This window comes from Labrus bergylta, chromosome 6 (genome assembly GCF_963930695.1).
Source record: "Labrus bergylta chromosome 6, fLabBer1.1, whole genome shotgun sequence".
Lineage (NCBI taxonomy): Eukaryota > Metazoa > Chordata > Actinopteri > Labriformes > Labridae > Labrus > Labrus bergylta.
This window is the reverse complement of record NC_089200.1, coordinates 32,278,507-32,296,079: the sequence shown is the minus strand read 5'-3', so window position 1 is coordinate 32,296,079 and position 17,573 is coordinate 32,278,507. Positions and strand designations below refer to the sequence as shown.

General features: G+C 43.5%; 1 protein-coding gene and 1 long non-coding RNA gene across 2 annotated transcripts in view; one reads left to right on the top strand and one right to left on the bottom strand.

Annotated features, from left to right (window-relative positions):
* The window catches only part of LOC136179433 (uncharacterized), a 172,791-nt gene extending 161,765 nt beyond the window's left edge, over positions 1 to 11,026 (bottom strand). The window contains exon 1 of the long non-coding RNA XR_010666578.1: positions 10,985 to 11,026. This is a non-coding gene — a long non-coding RNA (uncharacterized lncRNA). The remainder of the gene's footprint in view (positions 1 to 10,984) is intronic.
* On the top strand, positions 1,070 to 15,990 carry il23r (interleukin 23 receptor). Its single transcript, XM_020653504.3, has 17 exons — positions 1,070 to 1,209; positions 1,597 to 1,694; positions 3,469 to 3,598; positions 3,724 to 3,899; positions 5,056 to 5,179; positions 5,289 to 5,455; positions 6,530 to 6,663; positions 6,780 to 6,993; positions 7,093 to 7,175; positions 7,899 to 8,094; positions 8,216 to 8,419; positions 9,178 to 9,276; positions 9,453 to 9,608; positions 12,636 to 12,776; positions 12,916 to 13,003; positions 13,373 to 13,463; positions 14,174 to 15,990. The coding sequence occupies exons 2-17, from the start codon at positions 1,637 to 1,639 to the stop codon at positions 14,828 to 14,830; spliced, it is 2,718 nt and encodes a 905-aa protein (XP_020509160.2). The 5' UTR covers positions 1,070 to 1,209; positions 1,597 to 1,636; the 3' UTR covers positions 14,831 to 15,990.
* The last annotated feature ends 1,583 nt before the right edge of the window (positions 15,991 to 17,573 follow it).

Genomic DNA, 17,573 nt, shown 5'->3' with positions numbered 1-17,573 from the left:
CCCTCCTTCTCTTCCATCTGCGTCTCCCTCTATCCCACTTTCCAAACCTTGCACAGTTTCTTTGACCTGCTCTTATGTTAAGTGTCTTGAGATATCATTTCAAGGTTAATTCGCGGTATGCTCGACTGTAAATTTTAAAGAACGAAGCCTGAGTGAGGTCACCCGTCTGTTCCTGCAAGGGGCGCGGGAGTCCCATCGATGGCGGTCTCCATGCTGGAAATGCTGTCTCAGTCTAACTTTCAGTCAACCTAACGACAGGCTGAGAGCTGGAGCTGAGGCAGGTTTTAAACCTCCTGACAAACTGTTACACCACGGCCACCTGTCAATCAGGTCAGCTACACGCCTTATTGTGAATAAATCTTACTTATTATCCTTCATCAAATCAAAACTGATGAGTCATCAAAACATTCACCCCCCGTACAGTGTGTCCATCGAGACACCTATCTGTTTTTTTGAACCAGGCTGTAAACATGTTAATCTCTGCTGTAAAAACAGGCTTTTTAGAATGGGTGTGTATGTGACTTCCTGTGCTTCTGCAGCCAGCCTCTAGTGGACACTCGAGGAACTGCAGGATTTTGCACTTATGAAGTGGCTAGAAATTGAAATCCTGAACTCTGAAATGGGGGGAAGAACTGGAGGGCGCTCCATGAGTTTGGAGCGTCAAACGAAAGTGCGGTTTTACAGAGTTCAGTGAAAGTTCGAGGGACTTTAAGACTGAGCCTATCAGAAGAACAGGTCGTGTGTAAGGATAGATTGACTTTATCATTCACTGCATCAGCACAACAAGAGTTACTGTCATTAAAAGGGGTCAGGACTAAGGGACATATAATGAGGTGTCTGCGAGGCTTCAGTCAGCATCATTTTCAAAGTAAAAAAAGTCCTGTTTGATCAGTTTATTATGTGCTAACAGCAGCATGTTTAATGGGAGCAGGTGCTCATTCAAAGTCAACTGAACCTTTGTGGTGACGAGAAACAGGCAACTGAAACAGGGCGACAAAGTTCTGAAGCTAAAAATACCACCAAACTAGGTCACTGGCCTCTTTAAGATGATTCATTTGCACGAAAAGAGCTCACTTTAGTCGGAGGCTTCTCACAGAGCAAGTCATCTGAAGAAGATGTTAACGAAGACAAGAAAAAACAACTTTTATAGTAATCTGATAAGAAGACCTTTCACGCATGGCAGAGGGAAGCAAGGGGGATGACATTCTGGTGAGCTTTACCGCTTCTCACGTGCTTTAGAAATCTGTTCAGAGGAACATGAGACAAAGAACGTTTGTAAATGTTTACTATCGTATATCTGACTAAATGTGGTTAATGCTCAGGAACCAAACGTTTTAAAAGCTGCATAATTACACTGTAAAGATAAGATTTTTTTTTTTTTCTTTTGTATAATTTTATTTAGTTAAAAAAAACAATAAAGTTAAGCAAAACAGACAAACATAAAATCTCAAATTTTGAATGAAAAGGAGCAGAAAGAAGATTAATTTCATAATATCTGCAATATCATCAGAACAGCTTTTGTACAAAGGTTGCTGCTTGAAGATGAGCTTAAATAAAAGAAGTGATTGCTGAGAATGTATGTATATATTTTTACAGCTGCTGAGACATGTCGAGTGGGTCCTAAAGTTGAACTGAGATGAATCTCTACTCAACCATTTGGAAATATTTTCTTGTTTTCAGTTTATCCATCAAAGGTGAGTATACAATATCTCCTGAGCCGGTTTCCTCAGCTCCCGCTGCTTTGTCGGCGGTGAGTGAATGTGATGAGTTAATACTGATGGACTCTTTACTCAGCAGCCTCTGCCATCAGTGTGTGTATGAATGGATGAGTTAATACTGATGGACTCTTTACTCAGCTCTACCATCAGCGTGTGAATGTGTATGAATGGATGAGTTAATACTGATGGACTCTTTACTCAGCTCTACCATCAGTGTGTGAATGTGTATGAATGGATGAGTGGGTCCTAAAGTTGAACTGACATGAATCTCTACTCAACTGTGTGAATGTGTATGAATGGATGAGTAAATACTGATGGACTCTTTACTCAGCAGCCTCTACCATCAGTGTGTGAATGTGTATGAATGGATGAGTTAATACTGATGGACTCTTTACTCAGCAGCCTCTACCATCAGTGTGTAAATGTGTATGAATGGATGAGTTAATACTGATGGACTCTTTACTCAGTAGCCTCTACCATCAGTGTGTAAATGTGTAGGTGTGACCTGCGGTGTAAAAGAGCTTTGAATAGTTTTAGTTCAGAAATATATTCAAGACAGCTTCAGTGAATGGGGGATTCGAACACATTTGCAGAGAGAATCACTCTCCTGATTCCCCGCCAGCCTCTACGTCATCTTTTGTTATTGTTTTGATTGAGAGCCCCCTGGTGGAGGAATCTACATACTGTGCCTTTAAGGCAGTTTCAGGTATATTATTGTGGACAGACGCAGACAAGTCTCAATGAGATTTGTGCACAAAGTGAGGATTTTATTTTCTCAGTGTACAATGTTTACAGCCAGGTGAGCTTCGATTGACAAGGCTGGAAATGAACGCTGGATGCATGAGACATGGAGGAGATACATGCGGAGATACTGCAAGTTTGTTAGTTTTTTAGAATGTAGCTCATTATAAACTGTATAACGTCTTGCAGCTTAATTCAGGAAGAATGTGTTTTAAGGGGACCCCATTTGAATTCCATGGGACTGCATGGGGTCTGGACCCCAAAGTTGGGAAAGCTTGTCTTAGTGGGTGCCTTATATAAAAAAATGTGTCCATAATAAGTTGTTTCCCTCTTTTTAGTTTTAGTGATTAGTGACTTGTATTGCAGAGGTGGTCAAGATGTAATGGCCCTTTGGTGGACATATACCATTTTATTTAATGGTCACATATTCTCCTCCTCTTCAACCAGTTTAAATAAGTCTAAGAGCTCCTCTAAACATGTGTGTGAAGTTTCTTGTTCTAAATCCACTCTGATCCTGTATTTGATCATACATCATTTCAGCCCTGCTCAGAACAGGCTGTTTCTGTGTCTGTACCTTTAAATATGTAAATGAGCTGTGTCTGACCACGCCCCCTCTCTGGAAGGGCTTGGGTGTCTCAGTCTTTCTCGCTCCATCTCCTATGGTTTACGGTGAGAAGGCAGACTCAGAGGGCAGAACAAACACCTAGCTGTGGGAGTGTCACCCACCTGGGGGAGGGGCTACTGCCCTTTGTGATGTCATGAAAGGAAAATCTCCAAACGGCCTGTTTGAGCACACATTTTCTGAAGAGTGGAGCAGGCAGAAGACGGAAAGGATGGACTTTTCTCATTATTGGGGGGTTTGTAGACAGACTTAGACTGTTAGAGTTAGAGAAATATGGTGATGTGTATTTTAGAGAATATGTGACCTTTAAATCATCCTTTAAAACCATCCATAACTTATCCTTGGATACTACTGCTTTGAAACTCTGTGTTCATCTTTTCTGGGCAGATTGTCCTGTGCACCCGGCTGGTTTGGTGATCTTCAATGGACTCGGCAACCTGACAGTAGAACCAGCTTTACCCTTCCTCCTGGGTTCAAACCTGACAGTGTACTGTCACGTCACAGAGTGCAAACAAAGGTTGGAATAAATGCAAAGACAAATACAAGACAAATATATTTGATATGACACAAAAGGATGTATATTATTCTGCACGTAGTGTCCTTACTCTGGCACAGACATAGTTATCTGTTTTTGTCTTTTAGGAGCAAAATATTACTGCAACACGACGGAAAGACTCTGGCTCTTTCAGACAGAGTAAACTGCAACACTGCAATTTTCAATTTGATTCATGTCAAGGTGCCAAATTCTTCAGTGCTGTGCAAATTGTTGACTGATGATAAGTTGAAGATTGTCAATGGACTGGTCCTACGTGGCGGCTGTAAGTACAGTTGGCTCTGACTTCCACAATCATATGATATTTAGACTGAAAGGTTTTAAAAGAAAAGGACATGTTTTTTTAAGAGAATCCTGAAAGATAAAAAAAAAAATATGAAACAGTTTGGGGGTTCAAATTAAAAACTTTTAAATCAACAAGAAGAATTTAATTAGCAGGAGAACAGTGGCTTGAACTGTAATATGTAACTCTGACCCCTAGTGTTTAAAATGGGTACTGTAGTCTAAATTCTAAACATTGTAGAGAGCTGTCTCTCCCCCCCCCCCCCCCCCCCCCCTAGAGTGGATGCTCACACAGGTCACCATATGGTGGACACTGAAGCTTCAGTGTTTATCCAGCTCTGCATGGGTCTATAAACCTTTCTGTGTTCTAACCGCTCTCCATTTTTCAAAAGCATCTCCAATATTGATCCTAGTTTGAGCACGTTTCTGCTCGTGGAGCTTATTAGAAACCTGCAGAGGCTTTTTAGGTCGGGTACAATCACTTCTATCTGAACCACTTCTCTTGCCCGCTTCCATCGCTGCAACACCTGTTGACCTGATAACTGCTCTCATATCTGACAAACCGAGGGGCGTCCAAAATGGCCGTGTGGGGGGTGTCTTAAAAGCGCCTACCTTCTCTGGTCCAAACAAATCCAGAGCATTCAGGACCAGAATCTCAAGTTAGAAGGAGGACATACTGACTGCTGCATTGTTGTCAGAGAAGCCAGCACTTCAACATAGCATGTTTCCTTAATGTCTGATCATACAGTAAGATACCTTTATCATTTCACTCTCTACACATCTCACTGATTGGACCTTGAACATGGTTGTGAGACTGTCTGTCTTAAGTGAGCTGATTCTCAATTATTTCTAATCTGCAAAGGGCCTCTAGGGTGCACTGATACTTCTGCTTGGTGTACTTTTCTGTTCCATTTATGTTTTAGCCTGTCAGTTGAGGAAATAGGAAGTAGAAGAGGTGTCAGAAGAACTGTAAACTCACCTAAAAGTTATCATGACATCTCAGTAAGTTAGAGATAATCATAGAGGTCTGATTGAAGTTTGAAATATAAATTATGTTTTAATCTCACATTTTGAAGAAGCTGCAGGTGTTAGTTTGAACATGTGAAACTAATGGTTACAGTGTTTTCTGCTGTCCAAAGACCGTCCAGATAAACCTGAAGTTATTTTTTGTGAAACCACGAGGAGTTCAGCTTCTATAGACTGCTCATGGTCGAAAGGACGGGAGACACACCTTGAAACTGTTTACAACATTTCAATCAACAGGTACAGTATGTGTCATCTTTGTAGACATTTAGCTGCTGTCTTGCTTTTTTCAAAAGGTCAAAAATCTATTTTCATCACACAGCAAGCTTCTTTTTTATGTCTTTTCCAGAGAAAATGGAACCCAGGTAGAGTTCTATCAGATCCAAGGTGCTGCAGTAATCACCATCCCCAGGGCAAAGATCAATGGAAACTCTACGTACGAGTTAATAATCATTGCTTACAATCAGCTTGGAGTCTCAAAGTCTGACCCATTCATACTCTGTGTGAAGGATATAGGTAAGCTCTCACCTCTGTTACACTTTATGAATGAGTACACATCTACATCAAAGCACAGGATTTACGTTCACATTTAAATGATAAATTGTTTTCTTTTGAAGTGAGTCATCTTTTGATCTGTCACAGTTTTAAGAATGAGATTGTGCTATCATCAGTGACATGTTTCTCAGTAACTGAAAAAACTTGAATGATTAAAGCAGCTTGCTGTCTTATCTTTTCTTTATTTCATTCTGTGGACTTCTTTAAGGTCATATATTATTCAAAATACACTTTACCATGTTTTTCTGACACTAATATGCGTCCCTAGCCTTTGGACAAACTCCCAAATTACTCTGTCCGTCCTCTCGGGGCGCCGGTAGTGTAGTGGTTGGTGCACAAGCCCCATGTACGGAGGCTGTGGTCCTCCAGGACGACGGCCCAGGTTCAGGCCCGACCCGTGGCTCGTTTCTCGAATGTCGTTCTCATATTTCTGACTCTGTCCACTGTCCTGTGTCTTAATAGAGACATAAAAAGCCCAAAAATAAACATTAAAAAAAGGTCAATCCTCTCCGTCTTCTTCCTGCTCCACTTTTCAGAAAATGTGTGCTCAAACAGGCCGTTTTTTCCCTTCATGACATCACAAAGGGCAGCAGTACTCCCCCAGGTGGGTGACACTCCCACAGCTAGGTGTTTGTTCTGAACCTTAAACAATAGGACATGGAGAAAGAAAGATCAAGTACACCCAAGCCCTTCCAGAGAGGGGGCGTGGTCAGACACAGCTCATTTATATATTTAAAGGTACAGATACAGAAACAGCCTGTTCTGAGCAGGGCTGAAATAGAGGGGTTTATAGACATGATCAAATACAGGATCAGAGTGGATTTAGAACAAGAAACTTCACACACATGTTTTGAGGAGCTCTGAGACTTATTTACACTGGTTGAAGAGGAGGAGGAGGAGGATATGTGACCTTTAAAGATTTTGCATTCATAACAACACCTGCACTTTCAGGTCATTACAGAACCTGTAGCCTCTGTTTGGTTAACTACAGTTTACTCTAACATGTGTGCTTCTATGTTGTTTTTTGTATTGCAGTGATACCAGAGCCCCCTCGAATTATGCTAACAGGGTATTTGGACTCCACTGCAGCTGTTTTGCGATGGAAACCAACAGACTCCCCAGAGCTTCTCAGACCCTGTGTCAGGCTTCACTCGGATAAAAACTCCTGGGTAAAGTGGTGTTGTGACATCATAGCTTTGTGGTTATCATAGCAGCAGCATTAATCAGGAAGTGCACAGACAGGAAACTACATGGCTATTCTCTCTTTTCATTTCCTTCTGTTTAGGAAGCTGGAGAGGTATCACAGTCCAGTGAGGGTCTGATAAAAGTGGAAGGTCTCAAGCCTCTGACTAATTATGAGTTCCAAGTGAGAACGTGTATCTTAACGTCAGGACCAATGCATTCAAACATGTCCTGCTTCACCCCACCATCAGCCTCAAGCAAAAGGTTGCTCTGCAGTAAATGGAGCTCATCTGTAAGGGGGAGAAGCCCTGGAAAAGGCAGGGTGATAGTTCTTACTCGTTATTAAACCAAGGCTTTAAAATTATCTTTAAATTATTCTGATAGCACCCGTACAAAACCCACACTCTTATCTGTAGGTTTATCAAAGCAGCTGCACGTCTGGAGGATTCTAGGCCACAAGGGGAAGAAGGGGCTGCAGATGGTGACGGTGTTGTGGAAGGTAATGTGTCAAAGCTGTTCTTTAATCTGACTATTATATTGAAACTGCCCATGATGTCTTATAAAGTAAGAACAATCAGCAGATGTGCAGTGATGTCAGTCATATGCCTGCACTACTTGTTGATTAGCAGAATTTGTTTATTTTTGAAAAGCCAGGTTATCTGTTTACCTCTTTCCACATTGAACTCCCCTCGGTTTGTCAGATATGAGAGCAGTTATCAGGTCAACAGGTGTTGCAGCGATGGAAGCGGTCAAGAGAAGTGGTTCAGATAGAAGTGATTGTACCCGACCTAAAAAGCCTCTGCATGTTTCTAATAAGCTCCACGAGCAGAAACGTGCTCAAACTAGGATCAATATTGGAGATGCTTTTGAAAAATGGAGAGAGGTTAGAACACAGAAAGGTTTACAGACCCATGCAGAGCTGGATAAACACTGAAGCTTCAGTGTCCACCACATGGTGACCTGTGTGAGCATCCACTCTACAGAGGAGGTGGGGGAGAGACAGCTCTCTACAATGTTTAGAATTTAGACTGCAGTACCCATTTTAAACACTAGGGGTCAGAGTTACATACTGCTCCTTCAAGTTTGTATTATGACAGAGCAGTGGTATCTTGTGTAACTGTTTGCAGGAAAGCAGGTAATCATCTGTAAATCTTTCACACATTGAAACAAAATACACATGTTGAAAAGTAAAGCTCAAGTGTCAGATGGTCTTCTCCCCCAGCATCCAAATCCAGAAGATTACAGTGGAAAGGTGCAACGATTTGAAATCTCTCTGGGCAATGAGCAGAAACAAAATGTGACAGCTAATCTGAGCCAGTGTTCAGTCCCGTTATCAGCAGAGGTCCAGGCGCTCAGTGTAAGTGCAGTCACCTTGTATGGGACATCTCCACCTGCAGAAGTGCCCCTCAGACAGTCAGGTACACAAACATCAAACACTGAAGACAATATGAAGCAAAACTTGTCAAATGAATAAAAAAAAAATCAAAAATAAAAAATCAAAAGGCGTCATAATGCCTTCATGTGTGTTTTCATTTTCAGGTCATTCTGGACCTGTTTTGAGAGACTTTGCTCCTGCGTCTAATGGCAGCGCTGTGTCTGTCTCCTGGTCGTGGCCTGAGAACAAACGCAGGTTATCATCTGGAGATGAACTGCTGCACTACATGTTAGAATGGACGAGTGTTCCTGTGGCCGTGCTGCAGTGGGACAAAGTGGACAAAGATGAGAGCAAAACAGCAGTCACAGGTAGAGAAACACACCACCGCAGATTATTAAATAACATCATTAACAACAAATAAATCGATGTGGGGGCTTCATGGTGCTGTAGTGGTTAGCTCTGCTGCCTCACAATGAGGAGGAGGTTCCTGGTTTGAATCCCCGTCTGTCAGGAGTCTCTCTGTGAGGAGGTTCCTGGTTTGAATCCCCGTCTGTCAGGAGTCTCTCTGTGAGGAGGTTCCTGGTTTGAATCCCCGTCTGACAGGAGTCTCTCTGTGTGGAGGTTCCTGGTTTGATTCCCTGTCCTTAAGGAGTCTCTCTGTGTGGAGTCTACATGTTCTCCATGTGTGGGTTCTCTCCTGGTACTCCGTCTTCCTCCCACAGTCCAAAGACATGCTGGTTAGGTTAACTGCTGACTCTAAATTGCCCGTAGGTGTAAATGTAAGTGTGGCTGATTGTCTGTCTCTATATGTCAGCCCTGTGATTGTCCAGGGTGTAACACCCACCTTTCCCCCAATGACAGTATAGATAATGGATGGATTTATCAATGTCTAGCTGCTACTTGTCACAAGATTTTCAAATAACACAAGAGCTTCAATTTAATCCAACACTGCCCTCTTGTGGGCAATTTGTGTATTGCAGATGTTTATGGTTAATCATCAGTGTGTAAATTTGATACTGATACTCATAGTACACTGTGAGCTTAATTAAATAAGAAACGTTGATTTATTTTGTTGTAAAATAGAGGAGTTGATGTTGAGAATTTCTTAGTTCCTGTTCTGTTTCAGGCCTGACTGCAGGTGTGAGGTACAATGTCTCTGTGTTTGCTGTGACCAGCAGAGGTGTCAGCGCTCCATCGTCTCGTCTCGTCTACTCCAAAGAACAGAGTAAGATTCAGAGAGTCTTCATCACCAACAACAGGGGGGGGAGAGGGGGAGGGGGGTTCTCTAAAGATTTAAAAAATGTCAGCATCAACATCCAGTGATGCTTAAGCGAAAATGAATGCTGGTTTTATATATGTTCATTTCTTTCCTCTTCTCTGTTCTGCTTGTTTGTGTTTCAGAGCCACAGTCCGGTCCCAAAGTGTCAATACTGGTCCACGAGGCCAGACAGATCCAGATCCAGTGGGATGAGCTGCCTGTAGACCAGCAGAGAGGCTTCATCGTAAACTACACCATCTATCTCCAAACACTGGACTCCAGCAACACCGAACACAGAGGTGAGCTTGACACAGTGTCAGTGAGGACATTTTATATCAGGGCTCCTCTACCTTGGAAATCATTCATGGAGGAATAAATGTTCGATATTAACTGGTGCCATGGTTTCAAATGGAAGGATTTGGCTTCACCCTTGAATACTTGGAAGATACTTCAGTTAATAGAATAAATTGTAGATGCAGTCCTACCTACAACCCTAGTTAGACCTAACTTCTCTTGAATAAGAATACAAGTATCTGCTTGGCTTCATGAAGGATGTGTCTGAAATATGTTGCTTGCTCTGTATTTTTAAAAAAATATCCCTTATAGTTTGAGCTGAAGGATTGGAGTAAGCACAACTTCGCTGTGAGTCTTTTCCTTTTCATGTTCATCAAGGGGACTTTTACCCACCATATATGTGTGTGTGTGTGTGTGTGTGTGTGTGTGTGTGTGTGTGTGTGTGTGTGTGTGTGTGTGTGTTTAAACCTCGTAGCAAACCTATGCTATCCACACATGTGGGAAATTATGTATGCAATAGTAGTCAATGTGTATCGCATCATACTGCAGCAGACGCCATTGTTGCATCATGGAAAGTTTGTAACCAGCATTCCACTGAGACTCCCCTCCCACAAACCTCCAGTGAATCAGCAGGGTTTTTTACCTCTCACTTCCAGTAATGTGCTGACGTTCTCAGGTGGAGCTGGCGGTTGCATGTTTTCTGTTTTTTAATTTGTGATGGATACAAACATATGAGACGCTCATTACAGAGCCTTTGTGGGTAAAGATGTTGTGATTTTCATTAGGAACATTCATCCAAATACAGGTTACATACTGTATATGTTTGTGTCATTAAGCCCGACCTAGAGTTATATATCATTTTAAAATATTGTCCTGTCTTATTATGACTTTGCAATGTCTAGAGCAAACGTCTTAATAACATGCAGACACAGAAGCTGCTCACCAGAGCAGATATTCGTTATGTTTCAAACGCCGGTACACTCATAGTTTTCACAGTTTATTCAGTGAATCATAGAGTTTTCTAGAACTCACTTCAACCACAAACAGGAAGCCATGTGGCTTCATGCACACATGCAACTGTAACGCTGTCACTTACCTATCAGCTTCACTATTTTCTGGAGCTCAAGTGAAGAGGCAACAGAAAACAGATTCTCAGAAGCAGCTTATAGGCGCAGTCTAGGCCTGTGAAGGTTGTTTCGTCATGAGCCGGGGATCCGGCCGAAGATTTCTGCCTTTTAATAAGGCAGTTTTTTCTTACCACTGTAACTTTTGCTGCTTTGCTAAAGTGCTCATGATGGATAGGCCGGATCTTTGTAATATAGCAATGAGTAAGATCTTTTACCTGCTTTTTGTAACATAACAATGAGTAAGGTCTTTTTACCTGCTCTTTTGTAATGTTAACAGACAAAGAGTAAGGTATTTTACCTGCTTTTTGTAAAGTGTCTTGAGATAACACTTGTTATGAGTTGACGCTATACAAATAAAATTGAATTGAATTGAATTGAATTATAAAGCCTTAAGATGTCATTCATTGCTTCCCTTTTGGTGACAGAAACATAGAAAACAGCCTTCATCTCCATTCTCTAGTTCTCCTTTTCAAACATCCAGTCTGTAACAACAATATCATCTGGGTATTTGCTTGGTGGATGTAAAATTGTTACTATTAAAGGTCCAATCAGTGAGATGTGTAGTGAGTGAAATGATAAAGGTACCTAACTATATGATCATTAAAGAAACATGCTATGTTGAAGTGCTGGCTTCTCTGACTACAATGCAGCAGTCAGTATGTCCTCCTTCTAACTTTAGATTCTGCTCCTGAATGCTCTGGATTTGTTTGGACCAGAGAAGGTAGACACTCCCCCCCCCCCTCCCACACACACGGCCGTTTTGGACGCCCCTCGGTTTGTCAGATATGAGAGCAGTTATCAGGTCAACAGGTGTTGCAGCGATGGAAGCGGTCAAGAGAAGTGGTTCAGATAGAAGTGATTGTACCCGACCTAAAAAGCCTCTGCATGTTTCTAATAAGCTCCACGAGCAGAAACGTGCTCAAACTAGGATCAATATTGGAGATGCTTTTGAAAAATGGAGAGAGGTTAGAACACAGAAAGGTTTACAGACCCATGCAGAGCTGGATAAACACTGAAGCTTCAGTGTCCACCACATGGTGACCTGTGTGAGCATTCACTCTAGAGAGGGGGGGGGGGGAGAGACAGCTCTCTACAATGTTTAGAATTTAGACTGCAGTACCCATTTTAAACACTAGGTGTCAAGAGTTACAGATTGCTACTTTGCACGTTTAATAATTACAGTTGACCATTTAGGGGTGGATGTGGCTCAGTGGTAGAAGGTCAGAGTTTCAGCTCCTTCAGTCCACATGTCGAAGTGTCCTTGGGCAAGGCACTGAACCCCTAATTGCTCCCAGGCAGCATAGCCAGCTAGTCAGATATTCTGAATGTTTTCAACAGGCTGATGGTGGTTTTCTTCAAGTGTTTATGTAACTTAATGTTTTTAAGGTAGTACTTTCACTTGTAAATTAAAACTTTGCATGAAAGAGTCCAAGCAAAAACGTGTGCACACAGTCTGACCAGCATATAGAATATGCAATAATGCTAAAAAAATGTTAGAAAAGAGTTTTCATGCAATCTTTTAAGAACTTAAAAGTGTGATTTTGCACATCTTAGTTTTTGAGTCCCTAAAGAATCAAGAAGATGTAGGCTATATGTTGCGAAACTCTGTTACTTACAAGTACAGATCTTCAGTGGGGATAGAGAGGATAAAAAAAAAAGATTATTATGCGTGTGTGTGCACGCAGACTTCATGCCATCCTTGCATTAGTCAGTGCTCCAGGTTGGCCACACCAGTTAAAAAAGCATGGACACACCCCTCGGCCCCTGGCTATGGGGTTAAAATCCAGAATACCTGAAGTCTGCCTGATTGTCAAGCTGAATGAAGGGGCTTCATCATAACCAAAATGTACAGTAAAGGTTCTGTCTCAGCAAAGGACCCTGCCACTTTCCTTTGCATCTCTGCAGTGACGGTGTCTGGCTCCAAACTCAGACGGAGGTGGCTGGACTGTCCTCATGGAGCTCTGGCTCTGCAGATGACAGCTTCCACCTCAGCAGGAGAAGGACCGCGAGGGAGCCGGATCTCCTCTCAGCCTGTGACCTCCGTAGGTCGGTCTCCAGCTGCAATTAAAACTAAACTATCCACCCATTTAGAAAGCTGTTATTGTTGTATTGTTTCATGAGTTAAGTTTAAGGAGAACTTATGTCCTTCCATCTTTTTGTACCTCTCCCTTCTTGTCTCCTGTAGTCGGCCTGGGGATTGTGATGGTTTTCATCGTCACCCTCTTTATAGGGATCATAGCTTACCTGCTGTGCTGGAGCTGTGTGAGAGCAAGGTATCACTTCACTTTATTGTATGCTTATTTATATATTTCACAAAAACAAAATTAAGCAAACTCTTGTAACGACTTTTGAATGTGTTAGTTTTGTTTAACTCAAAACAAGAGTGGACGTCACCGTAGCTCATTTCATGAAAAACCACACCTTGACATTTAGCAGGAACAGAAGCCGTTACCTGACAAGAGTACTTCATGTGGTCAAAGCACCCGAGTGTGAAGGTTTTAGCGGAGGAGACACTGAACGTGTATTTCTAGCATTATGTCGTCCTCATAGCGATACAGAGCAACACTTAGGCTGCTGCAACATAATAATCTGTCAATATCAAACTGCCATTCATTCAAAACAAAACTGTCTCTCTGTCTCAGGGTCAAACAGAAGTGTATATCCTGGGGACTTGACTGTGTTGGTGAAAAGTTACCGAAACCAGGAAACAGTTTAGCCATCAGACTTCTGAAGGTAACTGAAGTGAGCTGGCATTCACACTTCCTTCTTTTTGACAGGAACTTCAGTCACCACAATAAGCAAAAGGACAACTGCAACAAACTGGACCAACACCACAAATGAAAGCACACACATACTTATACTCCCACAGATTAGCTTTTCCTACAACCAGGCCTGCCCAAACCAATGTCCGGCCCCTGAAAGGACCAGGGAAAGGACCCTTCAGGATCTGATTTGATTTATCCATACATGTGAGTTAGCACTAGCCTCCTGGCTAACTCTGCATGGCTTCAGTCAGCTTTTAGAGCTGGTGCTGGTATGGCTGCATCAGTCTCACATTACTGGCCTGGATCATACTCTTGCATCAACTCTACGCCATAGTGTCCAACACCATTGTGATTACTACATAATTCTGCATTGTTGTGTCTGCGTTACTATATAAACACTAGTGGGCAGTCCCATTTCTTGTCTTGTTACATCACTTTTCTGTTCCGCAATGGCTTGCAGCATTTTTCCTTCAGCAGGATTTAGAAAATGGCAGTGACATTGGAAATGTTGTAAATGCAGGAAATACAATGCTCTCCAGCGGTCCAATCACAGGGCTCGCAGTTGCGTCATCAAGAAGCCAACATGCAACTTTGTGAGCTGCAGCGAGTAAATACCAGTGATTGTGGCTTTGCTAAATGTTAATATTAATACTAAATGTTGTTTGCTTTGGTTTCCAGGACGACAGAAGTGAGTTGTCCTTCTTGTCCACCTGCAGCGACCCTCCACTGTCTCCTGTCAGTCTGATCTCTCAGGAGCAAAAGGACGACGTGTACCCCATCATCCACATTGAGCTATCCCAGATGAAACCAGGAAAACAAACAGCCCAGACACCTTTACTGATGTCAGATCCTGAGGCGACGCTTGAGGACTGTCAGCTGGAACATGTCGGTTACAAACCTCAGATTTCTACACTGGCTCCACAAGGACAAGGATTGAGGGAAACCGAGGAAGAGCTGAAGGATGCATCAAGTAGTGGACTGGAGGACAGAAACCGAGGCGTACCTGGAGGATTACTTGGAGGCTTTATGTCCAGTGTAGAGGGGGACTTCTGTGTTCCACCTCTGGGGCTTACTCTCATCTCTGTAAGTGATCCCCCGTGGCCTCAAACACAAGAAACAACAAGTGTCATGGATGGGGGCTTCTTAATGGAGAGGAGGGGGACTGAACATGATGTGGAATTGGACGCTGCCTGTCCGGACTTACAGCAGGGTGGAATAAAGATTAGTGACCCAGCAGACACTTGTTCATCTCAGTATCAGACATCACAGACTGCTGGTTATTTCCCTCAGGTAGCTTCTGTCGGCACATTGACACTTTCTGACACTCAGAGGTAGCAGGCCAACAGACAGGACAACCTGCACCTACAACTTATTTTCAAAAAGGCATTATTAAAGGACCATCTCAAGTGAGGACCTTACCGATGTGATCAGAAAATCCTGCTTCAGTAAGGACGCACTCACACTAGGAAATCTGTACCATACCTAAGCATGCTTCACCCCCAAAGTTCAGGTCATTTGACTAATATGAGGGCTCCGATCAGTGCTCAGTCGGGGTACACTTCCTTGGCCCTGGCCCACTTGGAAGAGGTTTGCTTTGACACTGTACAATTCATGCACAAGCACAAGCACAGGTTAACAACGTGGACAGCCTTCATTATGGAGAGTGTTCTGTCTGTATCTGACTAACATGACTCAGAATAAGACTCAAAGTCAGTAAAGTAGCCATCATGTTCTCCAGTTTGCAGACGCTGGCTTGACTGCATGTCCCTTTTTTTTCTTCAGTCCGCCTGTCTTGTAAACTAAGCAGGCTTCATATTTACGCAAAAGCCATGCATATGTTTTATTCCAAAGTCATGTAAGCTTCAAGTGGTAACAATGCTCAGGCCCGCAGCGTGAGTCCAGGCCAGTGGGGGAATAAGAACAGACTTAAGCAAGGTACGGTACAACCGGGCCTATAGCATGAGTACGCCCTAGATCTGCACTGCCATCTCGAAGGTCACATATTCACCTCCTCCTCTTCTTCAGTGTAAATAAGTCTCAGATCTCCTCAAAACATGTGTGTGAAGTTTCTTGTTCTAAATCCACTCTGATCCTGTATTTGAGCATGTCTATAAACCCCTCTATTTCAGCCCTGCTCAGAACAGGCTGTTTCTGTGTCTTTACCTATAAATATGTAAATGAGCTGTGTCTGACCACGCCCCCTCTCTGGAAGGGCTTGGGTGTACTCGGTGCTTTCTCGCTCTATGTCCTATTGTTTACGGTGTGAAGGCAGACTCAGAGGGCAGAACAAACACCTAGCTGCCCTTTGTGATGTCATGAAGGTAAAATCTCCAAACGGCCTGTTTGAGCACACATTTTCTGAAAAGTGGAGCAGGCAAAAGACGAAGAGGATGGACTTTTCTCATCATTGGGGGGTTTGTAGACGGACTAGAGACACATATTAGAGTTACAGAAACATGGTGAAGTGGTTTTTGATTAAAGCTCTTTAAAGCCCACACAGGGGATTTCTTATGTGTTTTTGCATTATAGGTGACCTTTAAAGCTCCTGTGTGGAACTTCAATTTATGTCAGTGTTGGCGCCCCCCTGTGGATAAAGTGGTACTACTTATCTCTTCGCTGATTTTGTCCGGTATGTGTGTTTTAAAACATGTTTAAAGCATACAAAGTATGCAGCTATTCCTCTTGCTCCCGAACATTTAGCAAGGTGATCTGGCACTACTACCACCGACACTCCTGACACCTAGTGACCGCCATCGGACTGTGTCGTCCCCACAACCACCTCCTGACACCAAGCGACTACCATCGGACTGTGTCGTCCCCATAACCACCTCCTGACACCCAACAACCACCATTGGACTGTGTCGTCCCCACAACCACCTCCCGACACCCAGCGACCACCATCGGACTGTGTCGTCCCCACAACCACCTCCTGACACCCAGCGACCACCATCGACCACCATCGGACTGTGTCGTCCCCACAACCACCTCCTGACACCAAGCGACCACCATCACACTGTGTCGTCCCCACAACCACCTCCTGACACCCAGCCACCACCATTGGACTGTGTCGTCCCCACAACCACCTCCTGACACCCAGCGACCACCATTGGACTGTGTCGTCTCCACAACCACCTCCTGACACCCAGCGACCACCATCGGACTGTATCGTCCCCACAACCACCTCCTGACACCCAGCGACCACCATCGACCACCATTGGACTGTGTCATCCCCACAACCACCTCCTGACACCCAGCCACCACCATCGGACTGTGGCGTCCCCACAACCAACTCCTGACACCAAGCGACCACCATCGGACTGTGTTGTCCCCACAACCACCTCCTGACGCCCAGCGACCACCATCGGACTGTGGCGTCCCCACAACCAACTCCTGACACCAAGCGACCACCATCGGACTGTGTTGTCCCCACAACCACCTCCTGACGCCCAGCGACCACCATCGGCCTGTGGCGTCCCTACAAGTAGTGAAAATAATGCGCTATAAAGGAATGATTAATAATGGTAAATGGACTTGAGCTTGTATATTCATTTTCTAGTCTTCTGACTACTCAAAGCTCTTTTACACCGCAGGTCACACCTACACATTCACACACTGATGGTAGAGGTTGCTGAGTAAAGAGTCCATCAGTATTAACTCATCCATTCATACACATTCACACACTGATGGTAGAGGCTGCTGTGTAAAGAGTCCATGAGTATTAACTGATCCATTCATATACATTCACATGCCGCCAACAAAGCAGCGGGAGCAACTTTTGGTTAAGTGTCTTGCCCAGGGTCCCATTGGACATGTGGTTGCAGGAGCTGGGGATCAAACCTCCGACCTTCCAGCTGAGAGACAACAGCCTCTACCACTGAGCCACAGCCGCCCCTGTTCCACTGTCTACATGCATGGGCAGGCTCCACCTGAATAATCCAGGGGCAGTATCACGCCAAAGGAGGATAACCATCCACAAAACTGACTCTTGTTGGTATTTCACACAGCTAACCCATGTAAACATGTTAGTGTTAAAACATTATATTTGTTCTCCCTGTGAACAGCTGGAGGAGTTTCTGTT

Coding starts and splice junctions, on each gene's coding strand:
- il23r (XM_020653504.3), top strand. CDS start 1,637: ATGAATCTCTACTCAACCATTTGGAAATATTTTCTTGTTTTCAGTTTA. Junction 5,456..6,529: donor ACTCTGTGTGAAGGATATAG/GTAAGCTCTCAC, acceptor TTTGTATTGCAG/TGATACCAGAGCCCCCTCGA. Junction 13,464..14,173: donor TAGCCATCAGACTTCTGAAG/GTAACTGAAGTG, acceptor TTTGGTTTCCAG/GACGACAGAAGTGAGTTGTC.